Genomic DNA, 23,351 nt, shown 5'->3' on the forward strand with positions numbered 1-23,351 from the left:
ACAGTAGAAAAGCATGTAAAATATTCCACATTCCCTGAGAAAACTATATATAAATAATTAGGAATTAAAAACAAAACATTACATTAGCATACCAAAGACACAGTAGAAAATATATATTAAGTCTAACTATAAGCTAGATAGATAGATGGATGGATGGATGGATGGATAGATAGATAGATTAAAATATATACTGCATTATAAAAACAAACATACCAAAAGTTGTGTGGTGCCCCCTGGCCTCTGTCCACGGTGCTAACAGATTCAGCACCATGGACAGATCTGTACATCTGTTTGGGGGCAATAATATAAAAAACTGGATGGATGCTGAACCTCCCATATCCACCTTTCTAACTGCACTCAAGATTTGACTTTAGAGTCCCAGTAAAATAAATAAGAAATTCCTGCAGGTCTATACTGTAAACAGCACAATTTGACAAGCAACTAACTCCAGTGAGAGTGTCCCCACCGAGCGGTGAGGATGGAGAGCTGCAGGGATCTCATCTCTCCAGAGGAAATACAAGAGATCATCCTCATCCTCCCCCCTCCTGCTGCGCCTGCTTGGTGGAGAGGAGTGCACAGTGCATGCTCGGTGGAGGAGAGTGTCCTTACAGCTGAGAGGTGATCTGACACACCGAGGAGCTGCATTCAATGAGGGGCCAAACCACCGACCAGTGAACCGGTGTGTGTCCAAAAAACGCCCTCTGAACTAAACGCGAGGGTGGCGAGGAGAGAACCACAAGAGATAAATCCCTCCCTGCTCTGCTCTGACAAGGAAGACAGACTGCCCATTGCATCGCAGAGATGGGTAACCGAGGGATGGAGGATCTGATTCCTCTGGTGAACCGCATGCAGGATGCTTTCTCCGCCATCGGCCAGAACGCCAACATGGACCTGCCGCAGATCGCTGTGGTGGGCGGCCAGAGCGCAGGCAAGAGCTCGGTGCTGGAGAACTTCGTTGGGAAGTAAGTGGCTTTTTTTTTTATATTGGTGCATCACACCAGCTCGTTTTACACCTCACACACATCCCCACCCCCCCTGCTCAGGCTGCAAAGCGTTGCACCTTTCACCACTCTTATCCTCTCTCTCTTCTTCCACCAACACCAAGGAGAGGAGATTATTTTTGTTAGGCCTATAAATCCCCAGGGAACTGATGCATCCAGGGAACCACATTATTGTGAAATGGCATGCCATTTAATATGACAAACCCTCTGGATATGAGTGCTATAAACTTAATTTCCAAACTTCATTATTTTGGTCCAAAATGACACAACGTTTTCATATAAATCATGTGACTTCTGTCACAGAGGTTAGGGTCAGTTTCTAGCTGACTTCCTGTATAGCAGATACAGTTACAGGCAGCTTGGTGGATATGTTGTTTCTGTGGCACCATTTTGTTGTCCCCAGGCTAGTTAATCCTGACCAGGCAAGGGTGCAAAATGATGCTTGCTGTGTGTGTGTGTGTGTGTGTGTGTGTGTTTCAGTCTTGCAAACATGCAGTTTTCTTCCTGTCAGAGCTGCTGCTGCTGCTGCTACTGATGATACAAAATAAAGCCAGGGGAACAAATCTGATCTGTTATGCTGCAGTGTGACCTTGCAGAGGGAGAGAAAAAGAGAAAGAAAGAGAGAGAGAGAGAGAGAGAGAGTCCACCTGAGCTTTGAGCCCTTCCAGCTCAGCTCATCCATCTGTCTGGCAGTGCTTATACTGTAAGTGAAGCTTACTGCATGCAGGCAACAACATGGGTGTCACTTGGTAACTGTTTGCCAGCTTGCATTTCACTTGATCTGAGGATTTTTTTGTGGTTTCATAGACTTTTAAAGCCTTGGATGCACAGAGTGTGTGATTCAGCAGTATTTCCTGCTAAAGCAAGGTCAGGTTGTATGCATATACTGTGGCTCCAAGCCAGCTCAGCCCCACACTGAACAAGGCCTATAGGTATTACACCATGTAAATGTACACTACACTGGACAGAGAGGGATCCATCTGAGGTGAGGTATACCCAGTGTTTACATGTCAGGGTAATTTACACACGATGCTACATGTGGATGACATATCAGTTTCGTTAATAAAGTGATGATAGCTTAAGTGCTATTGAGGTGATTTAAAGGAGTACTCCACATTGGACAGTTAAAAAGAAAAAGATGAAAATATACAGCCCCTTCTCATTCGTCAAATACCGACGCTTTATCACAGCCGTCAGCGTTAGATACCGACCCACAAGTCACCCTTCAGCGTCAGTATGAGATGCACCGGACTTTCAATTAACTACAATGTAAACCAATCCGCGTCAATTTTAGGGAAAGGGCTGTGGTGACTTAGTTTAAAGAGCAAAAGACACACATAGGGCGGGTGGGAGGTGTGGTGGATGGGTCCAACAAACACAAGGCTTTCATCCAGGAGACCGCTGTTTGTGTCCTGTGCGTCACGTTAAAATCAGCTCTTCGTTCATGTCGCATGTTCACAACGTTCAGTGTGATTTTCACTGTACAAACATAGTATTTTTAAGCCCAATCATGTTGTTTTTTCCTAAAAGTAACTAAGCGGTTTTGTTGCTTAATCCTAAGCAAGTGCTTTTGTTTAATTCATAACATTAAGTACGTGTTTACTGGGACCGAAATGTGACGGCGAGGGGTCTGACAAAGCGTCAGTATGTGACGAGATGGGATGAGAACGTGTTGAAATATAGGCAGCAGAACCAGAGATTCTTCTTTTTTAAAACCTGGCGCCTACATTACCCACAATGCAACTTGAACCACAGACTGTTCTACCAGAGATCCGGGTGTGTTATGCTAGTAGCGTCTAATGTGGCCTGAAGCTGCAGAGGTCTGGAAAGCTTACTTCTTTCTAACTCCGCACCTTCAGATTTTTTTTAAAATTTTCAAACTTGTAGTTTTCAGCTCCAACCAATGCCTCGAGTGACATCACTTAAGACAATTTATCAGATATTAGGCAGCTCCCTTTAGGCTTCATAAAATTATAGGGCTGCAACTAGCAATTATTTTCATTAGCTTAATCTATCTATTATTTTCTTAATTAATCGATTCGTAGTTTGCTCTATAAAATGTCAGAAAATGGTGAAAAATGATGATCAGTGTTTTCCATATCCCAAGATGACGTCCTCAAATTTTGTGTTTTGTCCACAGCTCAAATATATTCACATTTAAGAAGCCAAACTGAATCAAGTCAAACCGATTAATTGATTATCAAAATAGTTGGCAATCAACTAATCAATTAATTGTTTCAGCTCTATACAGTTATGCAGTAGTACTCCCTAAAACCTGTAAACACAATTTGATGTGTTAAATTGGTGGAGTTCCCCTTTAAATCCATATCAGCAGCTGGATAACCTCCAATATCAGAAATACACAGTGGTGCTTATAAAACAAACTCCATTGTTGGTATTTTATTTTACATGTATCCCTCTAGTAGAGAAATCAGACATTTTCCTGAGGGTACGTTTTCCAGCCTCTTTTTTGGGAGTTAGTTAAAACCACAATTTTGAGTAGTTACTGTTGAATCACTCTCTTTGCACTCATTAGGAGGACCACGTTTTGCTGCACTCACTCAGCCGTAGTCATGGAAACAGCTTGTGCCTAATCACGCTGCGTTCTCGAGGGATCGGTGGTTTAGACGATCATGTCAGGAAGGAAAAACTGAAATATTATTACAAGAACATTTAGCAGTTATAATGTTTTGTCTGTGAGTGTCAGTAAAAGCTGCATCCTGTTATGCAGCGTTTGTGTGTGTTAATGAATGCGCTCTCCAGCTGCAGTGACGTCGCTCAGGTCCTCCCATCCTCCAGTCTTCTACCCCCCTAGAGGCCTATTGTGTTTGCCTTATCTTGCCTAAACCAACACACGCTTCCAGCACTCTGTACTGCGTGTTTACATGTCACAACGCTCCCTTTCTCCATCCCTCTCCGTCTCTTATTCAGAAATTCACTCTGTTTGCTATCGCTGCAGTGCTTACGGTTAGCACAGGAAATCAATACCAAAGTATAGGAGACTTATAAATGGCAGAGAGACATTTACATTGATTTTTTCACAAAGAACATTTGCTCTTTAAAGCGTGTTTGTGTTCACTTGTTCTCACCTGTGACAGCATGCCAATTATAATGTGTCTACATGAGGTGATATGGGATTTAGGTACAAAAATTAGCAACTACAGGATTGATTTAAACCTTGTTGAAAGGAGTTTACTGTACATGTCGACACCGTTACTCCTCCATGACACCTTTGCTCTCAGCTGGGTTGGATTTTGATGCATGCCTGGCAGGTGTGACTCAGTAACAAGGACGGCCAAGCTCTTAGTGGGAGACAAGCTGTTGCTCTATTCCCATTTATCGTCTTCATAATTTGTCTTTACGGAGAGTCTACTGTTTTTCTCCCTTGTTTTCATTGCTCAGTTCTATCAGTTGAACCTTCCTTTCTCATCTGTCTCATTCAGTTTAAATTCACCTCAAAGGTGCTTTGTTGCTGTAAAATATAAAAGTGCTCAACTCCAAAGCCAAGACAGCGAGGTTAAACTAAAATTACAGACTCTCCCTTATCAAGCAGTTTATCTTAAAGTCTGCCTTCTGAGACAATGTTGGTCATTGTAATCTTTGTTTCTATTCATGCCCTTTCTTGTCTTAGACAATTAACGACAAGTTGAGATGTATTTGGCCGCCTTTGGGGACTGCTCTCTTTTCTTTTCTTCTTGAATGAATAGCAGATTTTCCCCTTCTGGTGAACTTTGAGAGTAAAAGACCTTTGTGCTATAGTAAACTATTTAATCATAAACAGCGTGGTTGTAGCGCTGGATTCATAACACGATACAAAACGAGAGCGTCATTGCGAAACGGAGTGCGGCACAATAATCGTTTTATGTTATCTTGTTTTCATAATCGTTGGAGGCCAAAATCATAATTGAAATTGAAAATCGATTAATTGCACAGCCCTAGTGGTGGATATCTTTTTAGTGCTGCAACTAACGATTATTTTCATTATTGTTTAATCGTTTGATTATTTTTTGAATAAATCGATTAATCGTTTAGTGTATAAAATGTCAGAAAATAGTGAAAAATGCCATCAGAAGTTCCCAGAGCCCAAAAACAAAACAGTCAAAACCATCAAAAGCAGCCAAAGATATGAAATGTACAATGATACAAAAGCAGTTTAGAAGCTGAAAATAGTTATGTATGTTTGGCATTTTTGCTTGATAACTGACTTAAAGTAACGATTAATCCCTTATGAAAATTGTTTCGAATAATTCTTTGTTGATTAACTCATCAATTAATCGAATAATTATTCCAGGATCACATCTGTTATACCTGTACACACAGGTCAAGTATCACATGCTAGCCCTGCATGTCCTGCTTGTGCCTGTGATTTAACAGTGAAGAAGACATTTCACAAATCTGAAACTGAGCACAACCCCCGTTTCCCATCCTGCCGCTGTCACCCAGTCTGTATTTTAGCCTCCCAAGAGTCTAATTATCTCAGACAAAGCGAGGAGCTTTACTGGTCTCCAGTTTCCAACACAGGCAGTGCCAGCTGGGTGAAACTTGTTCGTGCAGGTGGAGGTGGGGATGCATGAATAGTTTGACATTTTTATCCTAAAAGGAGGCAAAAAAAGTTCAATGCGCTATTTATCTTGAACTATGAGTTGAATTAGGTTGTCTTTTGGGGATTTATAGCTCTAGAGGAAATATCTTTGTCGTAGCTTTTGCACAGTAATGTCTTCATGTTTGAGCAGTGTTCACCACTATGTTCCAATATCCTGATTCTGAAAATGGGTCATTTCAGTTAATTGTTTTTGTACATATTTGTACTTAAAACATTATATTTTGATTGGAATGAGTAGATGATAGAAACAAAAGTAAGGTACAAATCTCCCTATAGTGCTGCAATTTGAAAGGCTGTCACAGAAAACAACAAAAACACAGACGAGTCTAAGAGTTTGCTGTTTCAACAGCATGCAGCACAGTTAGTATGGATGATATTTATAAAGGGCGTAGTGTATGTTCTCTGCATGAAATTGCTTGGGTTTTTGTTTTGTACTGAACCCACATTCAGCACCACGGACAGCTCTCTCAGAAACAGCTGATACTAAATCAGCACCACAGCTGCACCTAAAATAAAACAAACACTGAACACACCATAGATGATCACATTTATAATTGCTTTTTATGTTTAATATTCATGTCATAGATTCAAGGGTACCCCAGTTTATTGTCACGAAAAACAACTATAGGAGCTTTTCGTTGCTGCACCTCTGATTGGAGGTTTACCTTGTTTTAGCACAAAGTAATTCATGGTTGTCCAAGACCCTTTTGCAAGAATTACTTTGAGGGATGTGGCATGCAAAAGGAGAAATTAGTAAAAAAGTCACAAACTGTGTGACGTTCTCCTGGGATATACTCAAACCCAGCAGGATACTGCAGCTGCTGGTGTGCAGCTGTAGCACTTTGTTATCAGTGAAGGCTGCTGCCACAAACCATATACATAAAACTACAACACAGAAGTGTTTTATCTCCCCGCTGTCATCACTACTCCAACCCCCACACAAAGATTAAGTTAATGATATATAACTGGTTTTCATGTATTATATAACAGGGAGAAGGCCGGAAGCATTATGACGAGTAGCAGCAGCTTCACTCATGTGAAACACGAGCACAGTACAGTACAGTGCTCCATTACAGACTAATAACAGGAGGAGGGGGTGGAATAGAGACACAGAGAAGAAGACTTAATGACTTATAGAGGATGATGCTGCATTAAGATAAACTATCCAGCATACAAATTAAATGTTGACATAAACATTGTATTTCTTCTTCTTTTAAGGCAACTGGTCAAATTGATCTGAGATATTAAGGTAATACTTTATTTTACAGGTTCCTGATCATTTAGAAACTCATAATTAACTGTTAATTCTTAGCAAGACTCCTGGAAAGGACCATAGAGTCATTTGGTAGTAATAATAGGGAAAAAGAGAAACGGTGTTCAGTTGGTGCACCTCAAATTATTTTATTCAAATTAATCGCTATTATAATAAAGAGTCTTTGAGTCAGTGTAAAATTCATCCACTGGCCAGCGTACAATTTCCAATCATTTTCAATTATCACAATCATTTATCTTTATCTAGCTCTGGGATTGACTGCCAACCTGCTCAGGTTGTACCCCGCCTCTTGCCCAACGTCAGCTGGGATCAACTCCAGCCACTGTAATGGAGAAGCGGTTATAGATAATGGATGAATGGATGAATGGATTTATCGTCGTTATCTAGGTTTAAATGGGTCTTTGTTCGTTTTTTAATGCAGTTCTTTTATCAGTTCTTTCAAGTAAATACCTCTGAAAATGTACAACTGCTTATGGACTCTTTAACCACTACATCATTTCCTGGTTTCTTCTTAAAAATGAATAAATAAATCAGTCGGTAAACAAATAAATGACTGTACTGTGTGTGTACTGTGTACTATGGGTGTAAATCACAAGAGTCATCAGGATACGATATTATACTGATTCTTTTTTTATCAGTTAAGAATTTCAAAATAAGGGCGTATCTTAAAGATTGCGGTATGTATCGATGTTGTCACTTTGCATCGATATATTGGATCGTTGATCATTAAATCGATCTATCGATCCAGAACGATGAATCGTTACACCCCTGCTGTGTACTATAAACAGTTTCTGAACATTGTGTCTTTTTACTATGATTCGTACTAGGGCTGCAACCAGCGATTATTTTCATCATTGATTAATCTGCCCATTATTCTCTCGATTTATTGATGAATCGTCTGGTCCATAAAATGAAGAAAATTGTGAAAAATGCCCATCACAGTTTGCGTAAAGCTTAACGTGACATTATTTAATTGCTTGTTTTGTCCGACCAACACTCCAATCCCAAAGACATTCAGTTTACTGTTATATCAGACAAATAAAAGTGGCAGAAGCTCACTATTGATAGGTTGGAAGTTATTATTTTTTTCAGTTATAAAGTTCTTTGCAGGAAACTTCTCAGGAAATTATTTGCAAACTACTGGATCCTTAAAATATGTTGCAGCTCTTAAAGTTACTTTTTTTAATAAACTCTGTTTCAAAGAGTGATGTAAACTATAAAAACAGTGTATGGACACAGTAAGAGTGAGGCAGCAGTCAGTGAGAGACAGAAGACGAGAGGAGACCATTTGTCCTGATACTGCCCCAGAGGATTACCACTAATCTCTGTTTGGGCCGCAGTTTACCTGCAACATATCCTGCCATTGGCTCCGGTCTAATCTGGATGTCCACCGTCCAGCAACCAGCCGTTTCATTGGCTCTGTCCACCACTGTGGCTGACAGCAACACGTGTGTGTACAATTCATCATCACCAAAAAGCAGTCTCATCTATCTGAGAGCCAAACACTGCTGGTGAAGGGGAGCTGCCTGGTTGTGTTGGTTCACTGATGTCAGAGCTGTTATTGCTGTAGCATTAGAGCAGGATTATATGAAGCTCAATGTCTCTCTGGGAATCGGAAGTGATGTGACGCACACAAGAGACCAACAGAGCAACGTGTTGAGTTATTAGAATTATGACTATTTTCAAACCTAAACCGTTTACATCTCACTCTTATATTGGCCATTCCCTCTTTTTCATTAACGGGAGACAAAATGAAATAATAGATATCGCCATGAAACTTCCCCGGTTGATTATTTACATTAAGACAATTACTGTATTTTTTTTTATTACAAGTCTTCTGAAAAGTTTGTTTAAATATGCAAATGAGGCATTATCTCATCAAATACGCACTAAATTGCATACATTTCTAGAACAGAAATCTGAATATTGGATAAAGCCAGGTTCAAAAAAACATTTTTTCTCTTTTTATCACTCCATAAATCAGAAATTACTGTCAACTGCCATAAAAAACTAATTTTCACTATGTTTTTAGGAATAAAATGTTATATAATTCAGGCTATGAATTAAGTATGAACAAACCCCTCCATAAAAACCTTCGGAATATAGATAGGAATGAAATTGGAAAGTTTGGTGTATGTAAGAGCTACTGAAGTGGAGATTTCTGCCTCAAAGTCTAAGAGAAACTCAATTTGAGAAAACGTCCTTTAGAGATATGTATAGTAAATTTGTGACTAGGTGACTAGGGTAAAAAATGTTTAACTACAATAAGAGATATCACCATGAAACATCCCCAGTTGATTACTTGCATTAGGACAATATTTTTTTGTACCACAAGTTTTCTGAAATGTTGTGTTTAAATATGCAAATGAGGAATTATCTAATGCTAACTTTGGGTGAATTTAGGAGAAATCTACTGACACAAATAGACAAAGTAGTAAAATAAACACCTAAATGTGTATTTTGAATGTTTTCTTTCCACTAGTCTGAAATAAGACGTGTTAGCGAAATAGTCCAAAATCTCAAAATTGATGAAAAACAATGTCTCGGGGTGTCTTGACTTAAAGCAAGTCCAAGAATAACCAAAAACAAAAGTGAGAGGAAAAAAAACTATTCCGACAACTGTAGTCAGTAAGGTGTTGTTTTAGTTTCCTGGAAAATGTGTGATTCACGCAACACTATCATTTGAAATTCTAAAACAGAAATACTACAATGAATTGTTGTGACATTACTTGACTATATGTTCCCATAAATCCAAATCAACAATGTGAAAAACAAAACTGTTTTTCTTGCAAAAAGTCCTTTTGTACTGATGAACTAAGTCTACTAGAGTGAATAGGTAATCTGTGTGTGTGTGTGTATTGTTTGTACACCACTGCATGTGTACAGTTTATAACAAAGAAGCAGTGAGTCACTACTCCACAGCAGCTGGATCCCACTAGACATGTGTGTGTGTGTGTGTGTGTGTGTGTGTGTTAATGAATGAATGATTTAGTGACTGGAAGTTTATTCAATACATTTTTTTGTTTTGAGCTAATTTGTTGGAAACACAAGATGCTCTAAAAGAATCTGATTGAGGATCAGCTGTGACAATGATGATCAGTGTGTCTGGGATGACCTCCCCCAACCCTGATTATTGATTATTGAAAATCAATTAAGAAACTGTTAATGGGTAAAATAACCAGGCAGGAGTGTCTATTTTTGGTTCATTTACTGAGTTAAATATCTCACAAATCAATGTACCGCACCACATTGATGCAAAAAGCATATAAAAATAAAATATTGACGTAAAGTTGTCCTGCTTATTGACTAGAAAAATAACCCCAAATGACCCAATACATCCAGCAATATTACAATAAAGGATAGCTGCCTCTATAAAAATACTATGGCAAAATCAAATTTATATTGTGTCATGGTACATGTATAAATCATATAGTTAGAGAGATAGATAGATGGATACATAAATGGATCGATAGATGGATGGATAGATAGATGGATGGATGGATAGATAGATGGATAGATAGATGGATAGATAGATGGATGGATAGATAGATGGATGGATGGATAGATAGATGGATAGATAGATGGATAGATAGATGGATGGATAGATAGATGGATGGATGGATAGATAGATGAATGGATAGATAGATGGATAGATAGATGGATAGATAAATGGATGGATAGATAGATGGATAGATAGAAAGATAGATAGATAGATGGATAGATAGATGGATATTACTCTCATCATACAATGAAGTGAATGTTGTTTCTGTTAGAAGTGAAGTGCTTTGAGACGGACACTGACTGCTGAGTGCACTTAAAGCTAAGTGCTTGTTGAAGGTATCTTGGTGTCTCCGTCGCCGTCTATCTTTTCTCTTCCTGTTGCAAAAATATCTGCGGTTCTCCTTGTCTGACCCGTTTGCTCCTTTTTATCTATTTTTTTATTTCTCTCCTCTGTATCTGTACTGTGTTTGGGTTCAATGCTTTTGGCAGTCACATGAGTGTTTTCATTCCCCACCTCACTGTGGGGGGATGAAAACACAGGAGTGAAGGGGTTCATACCTGAGTGAACAGAGAGACAGTATTTACAGTATTGTGGCAGTGTGATATACATCACTGATGACAGCATAGTTTCCTCGTTCTCTGGCCTCTTTCATTGCCAGGATGAATTCAGCTCGCTTCCTTCTTAGTAGGTCGGAAAAGTAGTCATTCACATAGATTTTTATCTGGGTTCTTGCTTTGGAGAGAACAACTTCTTTGTCCTTGAATCTCAGAAATCTGACAACAATTGGCCTCACTTTGTCAGAATTTGGCTTCCACTCCCCAGTACGTTGGGCTCTTTCAATCTCCACTGATTTGGAATCGATATTCAATTTGTTTTTAAAAAAAAGTCTCTTACTAGTTGTTCAGTTTCTGCCCAGGATTCATGCACTTTATCCTGGGCAAACCATCGATTATGATATTGTTTCTTCTGTTCTGATTATCTAAATAATCCATTTTGGAAATTATGTCATTGTTTTTACCCGACCTTGCACTTAGATGACATGAACTGCAGTTGCGTTTCCAGTAATCCAACCTTCTTTTCCACACTCATCAAACTGAGCTTGGGAGAATTGCAGGCTTTTGGATTTTAATTCTTGGTGAAGAGCTGATTCTGTACTCTCATTTGGAGGATCCTTGTGGTGGCAGTTTGAGGGGAGGATGAGGCAGAGTAATGTGAGAGGAAGACCTGCAGTTAAGACCATCTGTCTTCTCTAAAAGGCATCCAAGTGGGAGAGTGGGACAGCCCCATACACACTAACACTGGCAGGCAGGTAGACCAGCAGATGGATAGACACACATCAGAGAGAGCAGGGTTTCCTTTGTTGTAGAAGGCCACATTATAACTACAAACAATAATGCAGCTCCCTGTCGGTACAGTGTCTCCAGTGTGTGTGGAGGATGAGCAAACATTATGCTGTCTTTTCAGGCATATTTTGACAATCACACAGCTTGTTTTTCATATTGTCTCCCGTGCATTGAGTGACATGCTGCAGGTTGGGAAAGGATTAGAAAGACTGATCTGCAGAACTGAGTAACCTGCAGTTTTATGAGATTATAACATTTAAATCTTCCACAAAGGTTGACTGTGATGGAAATGAACAATCTTGTGTCACCGTAATCAGTTTTTTTGTTTTTGATTGAATTAATGCTTTTAATTGTGTTTTATGTTTTAAAAAAATAAGACAGTTGGAGATGTTTATATGTTAAAATATCCAAAAATGTAAAACTTACCAGACCCATGCATCCACCACTGCTGCATCAACCATGAACAGGAAGTAGAAAAGGGGTCCTCAGGGTAATAGCTGACCTCAATATTTCCTGATTTATTCAGGATTTAAAACAAATCTGACGTAGTTGACGGAGAGTGAGGACACACCTTTGATAAGCAGTAGTTTATGGAAAATATAATTTAAAATTCACTTTATATTTTGTTTAATATGTCATTGATGCTCTCCTTTCATTCGATATGTATATTTATGCATTAATAGCAGTTTTAAACACTTATTTTGTCAGTGTGACATTGTGGCCGCTTGCTGAGGACAGGCTAAATACATGCATTTTCTGGGTACAGAGCTTGCATTTAAACAAATTCTGCTGAAATATTTTTGTTTAAATATGAATTGAATGTCATGCGTATACACAATTTCTTTACATGTAACTTTTTGAGTCATTTTATTATTATGAATTTATTTATTTTCAACACAAATAGGACTTTTCTATTTAGGACATGTTTTGTCTCTCATCTCAAGAATAGGCAACTTATGACAGCATGTCTAAATAAACACCAGACATTTCCAGTTTGAGGAGTTGAACAGAATGTTTCAGGTATTACGAGTAGGGAAGCACCGATCCAACTTTTTCTCTCCCGATATTGATCTGCTGATATCTAGTACTGATCCGATACCAAAGCCCTCTTTGTTGTTACAGTAGCGACAAAAACTATTTATGGTTTTTACAAGTGCGTTATGTGCCAGACTATTACTCAGGGCAGCCAACGGAGACTTCCTGGTCCTGAACAAGAAGTAATGTGGCACCTAACACCCTGTAAAACATCAAGTAGTTGTTTTTATACTGACTAGATATAGTGTGTTAATTAGTGTAGTGACTAAAGTCTTATACTTTTAGCCGCTACTGATTGCAGAGTGTTGTTTAGACATGTGCTCCAAACAAATGATATACAAAGTTCCAATACTTTATAACATGGCGTTTATTTACCAATCATGTCCATCCATTTCCGTCACTTCTATTAAGTTTTAATCTCTAAATTGAGTTATAAACAGCACACAATGTAGTTTGAGTTACACACAACCCAAGATGTCCTAGCACAGTCAAAAACTGTTTGCTCCTTCTAATCAGCAGCACCTGGCATGTGGCCTATATTAGCTACCTTATATGTCAGCCTCTGCCTACACCATACACCCTGCATAGTGCTTGGAGGCATATTACACCTTACAAAATAAAATACCACAATATGGCTCCTACAATTAGTGAGCTTTAGAGATGCTGGTAGGCGGACTTTGTTACCTTTGGAATGAGCCAGGGTAGCTGTTTCCAGTGGTTATGCTAAGATGAGCTACCCAGCTACTGGCTCCAGCTTCATTTTTAGCACACAGACATGAGATTAGGGGTGTAAATCACAAGTTTCATCACAATATTATATTAATTATTTGGACAACGATACAATATTTACAGATATGACAAAGTCTGCCACGACTCGATTTTGATTTGATTCAGTTCAGGGGCCTGCGATCGATATGACACAAAATCATATGCCCGTTTAACACAATCAGCTACCTTTATTATATAAACTCACAAAAAAAGCAACTCAAATATGATTTGACAATTTTTATTACTGGGCTCTTTAGGAAGGAGGTGCAGATGCTGACACAGACGTGCCATGGGAATTTCACAATAAAGGCGTAAAGACGATATGTATGTTTTCAGTTCGAATTGATGATGTTGGATTGTCGATCAATGAATTGATATATTGATCCAGATCGATGTATCGTTACACCCCTACATAGGAGTAATATCGATCTTCTCATCCCACTCTTAGCAAAAGCAAATATTTCCCAAAATGTTGAACTCTTCCTTTAAAGCAAGAGCAGAATGTATGTATTGTAATTCCCAAATATTCACAATATACACTCCGAAAGACGAACACATATAATTAGAATATAAATTAGTACAGGAACACAGTGAATTGCTGAATAAGCTTTTTCTGGTTTAGGTCACAGTTTTGAGCCAAATCAGTTCAGCTCATGACTCGTGCATCCAAACTGCCTCAGGCTTTGCTTCAGCTTCAAACAGAGGCCTCATCTATTTCTTATTCATGTCGGTCAGCTGATTACTGTTCCTGAAGACTCTTCACTCTGATATTAAAGGATAAATCTGAGCATTGTGTGATTTGAATACATTATAAACTTTTTCAGTCTATATATGATAATGCACTGTTTTATTGGAGACTGTTCTTGTATGGAAACATTAAATTGTTCTTATATAATGTCGGATTGAAAACGACAGTATGTGTCTCTAACAGTTATTGCTGCTATGAGCACACTAACACACACACACACATCATGCATCAGTGAGTAAGAAGTGTCCAGTCAGCTGGTTGAGGAGCACATAGTGCCAGCGGCAAGTTGACGCTGTAGTTGCATAAGCAGCTCAACACCCTCAAGGAAATCAGTATTTTGGTCATTAAAAAAACCATAAAACATGTTGGCAGGCGGTCGACTGTATGGACACACACTCACATGCATTCACAAACACACTTCACACCTTAGACACACCAGAACAGCATTATAATAGATGTAAAACACTTGAATTAATTTGCATAGACGCATACAGAAAGAGCTGTTTTATTTGGTATCGTTTTCAGTAAGTCAGTATCAGAAATTGGAGTAGACATGTCAAATTGCTAAGAGAACATTATAAATGCTACAATACTGGCGCATATTTTAATAGTTATACATTTAGAAGAAGAAACTGACAAAGAAGCTCATGCAAATGGCCACAGTATAGCTCAGTTTTGTTGTTTTCTTCTTGTCTTTATATTTGCCTGTGAACTATTAGTGTTTCCCCGCTGTGAAGTTGTTCTGCAGAAATGTTTGGTGATTTCTCGTTTTCTCGAATGTCTTTTTAATGACAAACATCAGTTAAAGGTCCCATATCATGCTCATTTTCAGGTTCATACTTGTTTCTACTAGAACATGTTTACATGCTTTAATGTTAAAAAAAACCTTTATGTTTCTCATATAGTCTGCCTGAATATACCTGTATTTACTCTCTGCCTGAAATGCTCCGTTTTACTGCATTTCATCGGAATTGCATTGCTAGGCAACAGCTTCCATGTTTACTTCCTGTCAGCTGATGTCATTCACATACACTGCAGCAGGAAATAAACTGAGACAAATTTAGAATGCTTACGTTTAAAACCGTGTAATGGTCTAAATATTGTAGATTTGTGATATCACAAATGGACAGAAATCCTGACAGCTTGTTTCAAAAGCACAGTTTCTGAATACGGGCTGTGTGTATTTCTTTGTGGATTGAGTGTTTTGATACTTTCACAGTATTTATACAGTACTTAAACCTACTTTATGATATAAAAGACATGAAAATCTCACTTTTTCACAATATGGGACCTTTAAAGCCGCTGAACAGTTGTATTAACTCCCAATGTATTTATTATTATTATTATTATTATTATTATTATTATTATTATTATTATTATTATTATTAATAATAATAATAATAATAATAATACTTTTTATTTATTATTTTTTACATTTATTTAAGTATTTTTTTAAAGTTAAAGTTAGGCGGGTCACTCACTGTACTATACAGGCACAAGTTATATCAAGTTTTATTCCTACTGTAGTATTGTTGTTTTATCAATACTATGCTGACACAAACATATTGTAGATTATCTGTATGGATGTGTTATCATACAGTCTAAATGTTTTTCATAGAGCAAAGAAAATATAATTTTTCATGTACATCCAAATATTTATTTTTTTGAGTTTCAATGTATAATAGTGATATAAACAAAGGGTTAATCCAGTAAAACCTTCAGTTAATTTCGGAAACCTTTAACATTTGTTTTCATGATTTTTTAAACCCTTTTCCTACTGTATCGGATGTAACAAAAATTAAAAAGCACTGCAGTACATGAAAAGGACTTTAGCCTGGTGGGACCACAGCTGTTGTCTGAGGATTTGTTGTTATTCAGCATTGCACTGCACACATTCACACTTGCTTCCCAAAGCCTGAGGATGCTGCTTCATTATCACTGACTCATGCTCTGTTGTGTTTTTGTCATTTGCTGATTCATATTGTTGTCCCTCTGCATTGTTGTTAGTTTTGCTGACCGTCTTCCTTTCTGTCTGTCTGTCTGTCCGTTGTGTTACAGAGATTTCCTTCCCCGTGGGTCAGGCATTGTGACCCGTCGTCCTTTGGTTCTGCAGCTGATGAACTGCCCCACAGGTAAAAACATGTATGGAGGCTCTTGTCTTCATCAGCTGACTGGTGGAGAGATCCTGGTGGTAAAATCTGTGGTTGATTTGCTGTCCATGAGTTGATAGTGAGAGACATTTTGAAGCCTTTAGTTTTAAAAAATTGGAATTGGAAAAATTGTATTTTAAGAGAGATGTTGTCAGTTTCTTCTCTTCTCTTGTCTTCTCTTCAATTCTGTGTGGGAGTTTGGTTGAAGCCAGCATCTAGTAGTCATTTAACAAAATGCATCCTAAAGCAAGCTTTTTCTCACAGCTTACTTGTGGAGTGAATTAGAAATGAATTAAACCTAATTTCATTATAATGCACAGTCATGACTGCTGGATTATTTTATGACGTTGGTTTTCAAACTGACAATTTCTCACAGACGCAGTTAAGGTAATCTAAAACCTGTTTGTCACAATTGCTGCAGTTTTCATCAAAAATCGTTCTTCTCTGCAAATCTGAACACACACACTTGATTAACATATTCTGAAATTCTGTGTTACTTCTACTTCCCGAGGATAGCATTATCTCCGATGTCCATGGCGAATTAATGTCCATAAATTGGCTTAGTAATCATAGAAAAAAGACGCTCCTTATAACTTCAGAACTTGCCCAAGAATCATCATGTTGTTAAGTTTTCTTCAGTATCAAAATAATCCAGTGGTACATTGCAAATAGGAACTGCTAATAGCTAATTCGGCATACTTTTGGTGCCACACAAGTAGAGGATCAAATGATGGCCTGACTACATGGCAACATTATGCTTCCTGTTTCCATCCCTAAAACCTCCAAATTATGGGAACTGTAGTTCCAAAACTTAAAGCTGATTATCCCCCAAATCGATGTAAGACAAAGAATGATAATAGGAGATACAAAATCCATTAAAATTTGCCATAAAATGACAACTTTTTTTCCAGGTGAAAAGGGCTAAAATTGGGCTCACTTAATCATTTCTCCTCTTTACTGTCCTCTTTACAGCTTTATCTGATCTCCTTCCTTTTTTCTACAATTACCCTTTCATTAATTTGTCTCGTTATACCATCTCTTCCAGAATATGCTGAGTTCCTGCACTGTAAGGGTAAAAAGTTCACCGATTTTGATGAGGTCCGGCAGGAGATCGAGGCAGAGACCGACCGCATCACCGGGGCCAACAAAGGCATTTCCCCCGTGCCCATCAACCTGCGTGTCTACTCCCCTAATGGTGAGGCTGACACAACTCTATTTCTACACAGACACTGACTCGTTCTGCATCTCTGACATCAATAATGTACACACCACCAAGCCTTTTATTTGGCAACAATGCATGTGACGAAGCTCTCTTAGCTTTCTCTCGCTTTCCCTTTTCTCCTCGCAGTGCTGAACCTGACCCTGGTGGACCTGCCGGGGATGACCAAAGTGCCGGTGGGCGACCAGCCCGCAGACATCGAGGCCCAGATCAAAGAAATGCTCATGCAGTTTGTCACCAAGGAGAACTGCCTGATGCTTGCCGTCTCCCCGGCCAACTCTGATCTGGCCAACTCTGATGCTTTAAAGATTGCCAAAGAGGTCGACGCTCAGGGTGAGTGTATGCATACACACACACACACACACACACACACACACAAACACACGCAAGCACACACATATTGTAATCCGCCAAAGACTAAAGGGCCTCTAAACTCAGTCTTCCTCTTAAATCTCTGCTTAAAGTTTTTGTTTTTTTTCTTTTACAAATTTGCATTTCTGCATTAATTGGTCTTTCTGTGCCACGCCACTGTGACATTTTTCTTTGTATTGTCCCAATCATTTCTGCTATTTTAATATTTTTTGTGTTTGTTTTTTTCTTCTATTTTTGCACCTTTTACTGTGCACTTAATGACGTTGTTTTGAAAAGTGCTATACAAATAAATGCTATTTATTAGTATTAAAGTAAATAAATTCAAGTCCACTTTGACCAACTACAACATTAAAATTCTACTAACACAAGAACGCATCAGAAACAATAATCCCGCAATGTAAAATAATATATATAATAAGACTCTGAAACATGACATTCTGCATAACTAGTACTTTCAGTTTTACTAATAAAACTGTAGTTTTTCGTATATAAAACTTGAAGTGCAGGACTTTTACTTGTACTGAAGTGTTTTTACATTGAACCATTGCTCCTTTTGTATTTGGAGGGTATATAAAGTTATAAGTTTGTGTATTTTGTACGTTTTTATTTTAATTTTTAATTATTTTAATTTATATTTATATTTTTGTTCTATGTCCTTTTATCCTTTTTTGGGGTTCATATCTTTTTTCCTGTCTACCTTGGTTATATGTCACGATGGTGGCTCACATCTTGGAAAAATAAAGTTTTAAAAAAATAGATATTGCTCCTATTCTTAAGCAAAAGGCTCAAAATATGCTAATGATAATACAACTAGCATCAGCATGTATGTATTATTTAGAGCTTTAGAAATTATTTTCTGTGTAGTTTCCAGTTCCATTTTCAGGATTGATTTGTTATCATTGTGTTGTGTGTGTGTGCGTGCGTGCGTGCATGCGTGCGTGCGTGTGTGCGCGTGTGCGTGCGCGTGCGCGTGTGTGTGTGTGTGTGTGTGTGTGTGTGTGTGTGTGTGTGTGTGTGTGTGTGTGTGTGTGTGTGTGTGTGTGTGTGTGTGTGCGTGCGTGCGTGCGTGCGTGCGTGCGTGCGTGCGTGCGTGTGTGTGTGCACGTAGGTATGAGGACCATTGGCGTGATCACCAAGCTGGACCTGATGGACGAGGGGACAGATGCTAAAGACATCCTGGAGAATAAGCATCTCCCACTCAGGAGGGGTGAGCGCACACACACACACACACACACACACACACACACACACACACACGCACGCACACACACACTCACTTACACACTCTACTTCAGGGGCTTCACAATGACACACTGTTTCCCTCTTGTGGTAGTGAGGCAATCGTACTCAAAGATGCTCCAAACACTGAAAAAAAACAACACAGAAAAGGACGGAGGGATGGCAGGAGGAAACAGTACTGATTAAAAAGACAGACAGAAAGGTGGAAGAGTTGGAGAGGAGAAGCAAGGGGAAGGGGGCAAAGAGAAAAACACTGTGTTGGAAAAGAGCTTGTCTTGCGGGCTGCCCTTTATTGCAATGTGCTGATGTGGTACTTTTCTTTTCCATTTGCACTTGGTTAGGACCCAGGCATGTGCTTTTGAGTATTTTCCATGTCCTTTGTTTTTTCTACGCCCCGCTCCCCTCCTTCTCTTGCTCCCCGTCTCTCTCTGTCTAAACTGGATGTTCACATTTACAAGGCTGCTGGCTCACAGTTGCATTAGTTATAGAGCATGAAACAGCCTTTAACCGAGTGATGCATGAGAAAACTTAACTGGAGGTGAAACGGGATCCACATAACCTGAACTCCCTTTTTCTTTCTTAAAAACTTGGACACACACATACAGACACATGTACTGTAATTCCTCCTTCCTTTCTTTCTCTATTCATCCTTTCGTCTATATTCTTTTCTTTAATCCCATGTGTCCTGAAATGTGGTTTTCCCTCAGCTAAACATTATTAAACACAGTTTTAAGCGGTTCGGAGGGGCTGTTCATTTTGGGTTTGGCTGCTCAAACTCAGTTGTAGAAAATGAAAAAGCACAATCCCAGATTGCTCTAATGCAACACTATTCTATCTTCCAGTCAAATTTCCAGTCAGGCCACAAGTATTGAATCTGTTCCCGTCTGCTCTCAAAGATTCCAGGAAGTGATAAAAAGAGTTGGATGTAGTTTGTCCTGCAAATCTCGCAGCGTTTCAGACTGTGTCGTAAATATCCAGGTTACATCGGTGTGGTGAACAGGAGCCAGAAGGACATAGATGGCAGGAAGGATATCAATGCTGCCATGGCAGCTGAGAGGAAGTTCTTCCTCTCCCACCCTGCGTATAGACACCTGGCCGACCGAATGGGCACTCCCTACCTCCAGAAAATGCTCAATCAGGTGTGTAAGACAGAGTGTCAGCCACAGCCGTCCATTCATGGGTCTTGCATTTCCCCATCAATCTAATTCGACCATATTCCCAGTGATCTAACTCTGACCTTTGACCCGCACAGCAACTGACCAACCACATCCGGGACACCCTGCCGGCTCTGCGGGCCAAGCTGCAGAGTCAGCTCCTCTCCATAGAGAAGGAGGTGGAGGAGTACAAGAACTTCAGACCTGACGATCCGTCTCGCAAGACCAAGGCTCTGCTCCAGTGAGTAGATACAGCAGAAGACAATTATGTGATAGAAACAGACTAATAATAGACTCACTGGTGTCTCTGCCTCCCTGCAGGATGGTGCAGCAGTTCTCTGTGGACTTTGAGAAGTGTATAGAAGGCTCCGGGGACCAGATCGACACAGCCGAGCTGTCAGGTGGTGCCAGGATCAATCGCATCTTCCATGAACGCTTCCCCTTCGAGCTGGTCAAGGTGTGTGTCTGTCACATGTTGTGTTTATTTGTGTGTGATAGTTTTATTTAGAGACTGGATAAACAAGGTAATGAATGGGATTGCCAAAATTTAACTGTTCGTGACAGTTTTTTGCAATACAAAATGTCAGATTTTGCAGACTTTGGCACATGCACCAAACCCTAAACACACCAGTCCTATAGCTGTAAATGTTTATGCACATGAGATTCTGAAGAGGCCAAATAATTTGGAGCATTTATCAGACTTGAGGGGCTTCTCACTAAGTTTTTTTTGTTTTCTATTTGTTCAAGCAGCTAGTTTAATCAGAAGAAAAGAGATATTTGAGTGAGGGTGCTGATTTATTTGCGATAAAGCAAACTCAAAACTGTGTGGAACTGTCTCGGTGCGGAGGTTAAATAAAAATATTCAGAAAAATTCTGTATATTGGAGTGTATAGAAATAATAATAAAGAAAAATGTCCTACATGAAAGCATATCTTGCTTTATGACAAACACCTCTTTGTGTCTCTTTACATCCTTACGTCTCTCCCTCCTGGTTATCCTTCCCCAGCCTCCCTCAGGACTCTGATTCTGGGCTTTTCCGACCCAAACATTCCTCGTTTCCTCCCTCTCGGTTCTCAGTTCACTCTCACTTCCCCCACCTCACCTTCTTCCTTCTGTTTCTCTCACTCCGTCATCATATCCATCCACATTTTTATCCCTCCCCCACATCCTCTCTGTTCACCTTTCACATCATCTTTACCCCGAGCCTGTCCTCCCTTCATCCACCTCCCCCAACCTCTGTCTCTCCACGTCGTTTACCTCACCACCCCAGCCCCCCTTTCTCACTCTCTCTCATCCATCCCTTTCCTCCGTCCTCTCTCGCCCTCCCTCTGAGGATATTAATCTTACTGTCGGTGACTGAGGCCTGTGTCGGTTTCCCACTGTGAGACCAGGGCAGGTTGCTTCCTAACCAGAAGCTTGACTCATAAAATCATTATGTTTTATATGTTTATAGTACATGCTTTTAAAGAAATGTGAAACTCTGTTGAGGAAAGTGGGAAAGAGTGGAGCGTTGCAGTAAATAAAAGTGCTTTAGATATAAAATAAAGACAGACTGTATGGGATTATAGTAGATCAGCTTATATATCCTACTTCCAATGTTACAGTATTAATCTCCCTTGTTGTCTCTATGTTTCTTTTGCAGATGGAGTTTGATGAGAAAGAGCTCCGCAAGGAGATCAGCTACGCCATCAAGAACATCCACGGCATCAGGCACGTCCGCCCTCTAACTCACCCCTGCTTCACCTCTCTCTCTCTCTCTCTCTCTCTCTCTCTCTCTCTCTCTCTCTCTCTCTCTCTCTCTCTCTCTCTCTCTCTCTCTCTCCATTTCAGTCACCTCTGCTGGCCAGACTGCATCTAACTGAATCTAATCACAAAGACCTCTTTACTTGAATTGAGCTCTCTGTTGAATACTAACAGCGTCAGTACACTTAGAGAAGGTTTGAGATCAGATAGGTGACTTCTGGTTGCACGGTGCTTGATCTTGTGGCCTTTCCACATGTTTTTTTTGTTTGCTTTTCCATCCATGCTGGTGTGTGCACATCAACTAAAAAGGACCAAAACATCAGAAAACTCATCTAAATTTATATTTGGTGCTAATATGTATTTCAAATAGTGTTTGGTCTGTCTGAATCAGATAATAACAGGATATAGTGAGAGGCAGGAGATATTTATGCTCATGTGCTTGTGGGTAACAAGTATGTATGGAGCGTACAAAGAAATGGTGTTTAATTTATTTCCGTGATGATGGAGAATATTGTTGGTTTCTGTCACTGCTGGTTTATACCTTATTTTGCTTATTTCAGTATCAGACCTGATTTTTAAAATACCAGCTACGTAGATGAAGCACGATGTTACTATGTAGTAATAGGGTTAGGGTTTGGGTTTGGCAATAATTGGTGATAATTGATAACTTGTTACCAGTGGGTCGTATCCAGAGTTTTCACCTTAATTTGCTTAAATTAAAATAAAATCTAATTTAAGTTAAAAAAAAAATACGCAGTGACTGTCCATATTCATATCCAGACATGTGCTAAAATGGATTTTTTGGTGACACATTCATATTATTGAGATGACCTTGGTAGGGCTGCAATTATGATTATTTTCATCAATTAATTATCAATTCATCTGCAGATTATTTTCTCGATTAATCGTTTGGCCCAGTTTCTCAAAGCCCAAGGTGATGTCTTTAAATGTCTTGTTTTGTCAGTCCAAAACTCAAAGATTTTCACTTTAATATGATACAAATAATTAATTAATTAAACAGAGAAAACAGGTAATCTCCATGTTTGAAAAGTTGCATTTTCTGACATTTCTGTATGAAAAATTACTTTAACGATTAATCGATTATCAAAATCTAGACCTGGGCCCAGTGCACACCTCCAAAGTTGCCAGGCTGTTCTTGCGATGAGTTTTCAGGGTTTTTTCCATTTCAAGAATATTTTGG

At 39.1% G+C, this 23,351-nt stretch overlaps 1 protein-coding gene across 10 annotated transcripts in view; it reads left to right on the plus strand.

Annotated features, from left to right (window-relative positions):
• The first annotated feature begins 511 nt into the window (after positions 1–511).
• The window catches only part of dnm1a (dynamin 1a), a 68,343-nt gene continuing 45,503 nt past the window's right edge, over positions 512–23,351 (plus strand). For 6 of the 10 annotated variants that reach the window (XM_074618540.1, XM_074618541.1, XM_074618537.1 and 3 more), the window contains exons 1-9: positions 513–962; positions 16,332–16,405; positions 17,469–17,618; positions 17,772–17,975; positions 19,123–19,221; positions 20,232–20,392; positions 20,506–20,648; positions 20,729–20,864; positions 22,050–22,117. In XM_074618540.1, the coding sequence (XP_074474641.1) occupies positions 802–962; positions 16,332–16,405; positions 17,469–17,618; positions 17,772–17,975; positions 19,123–19,221; positions 20,232–20,392; positions 20,506–20,648; positions 20,729–20,864; positions 22,050–22,117 (1,196 nt within the window). In that variant the 5' untranslated portion in view covers positions 513–801. Of the gene's footprint in view, positions 963–16,331; positions 16,406–17,468; positions 17,619–17,771; positions 17,976–19,122; positions 19,222–20,231; positions 20,393–20,505; positions 20,649–20,728; positions 20,865–22,049; positions 22,118–23,351 lie in introns of all 10 variants that reach the window. The other 4 variants (XM_074618539.1, XM_074618545.1, XM_074618544.1 and 1 more) reach the window with 2 other exon arrangements.

Source organism: Sebastes fasciatus, chromosome 19 (assembly GCF_043250625.1).
Source record: "Sebastes fasciatus isolate fSebFas1 chromosome 19, fSebFas1.pri, whole genome shotgun sequence".
Lineage (NCBI taxonomy): Eukaryota > Metazoa > Chordata > Actinopteri > Perciformes > Sebastidae > Sebastes > Sebastes fasciatus.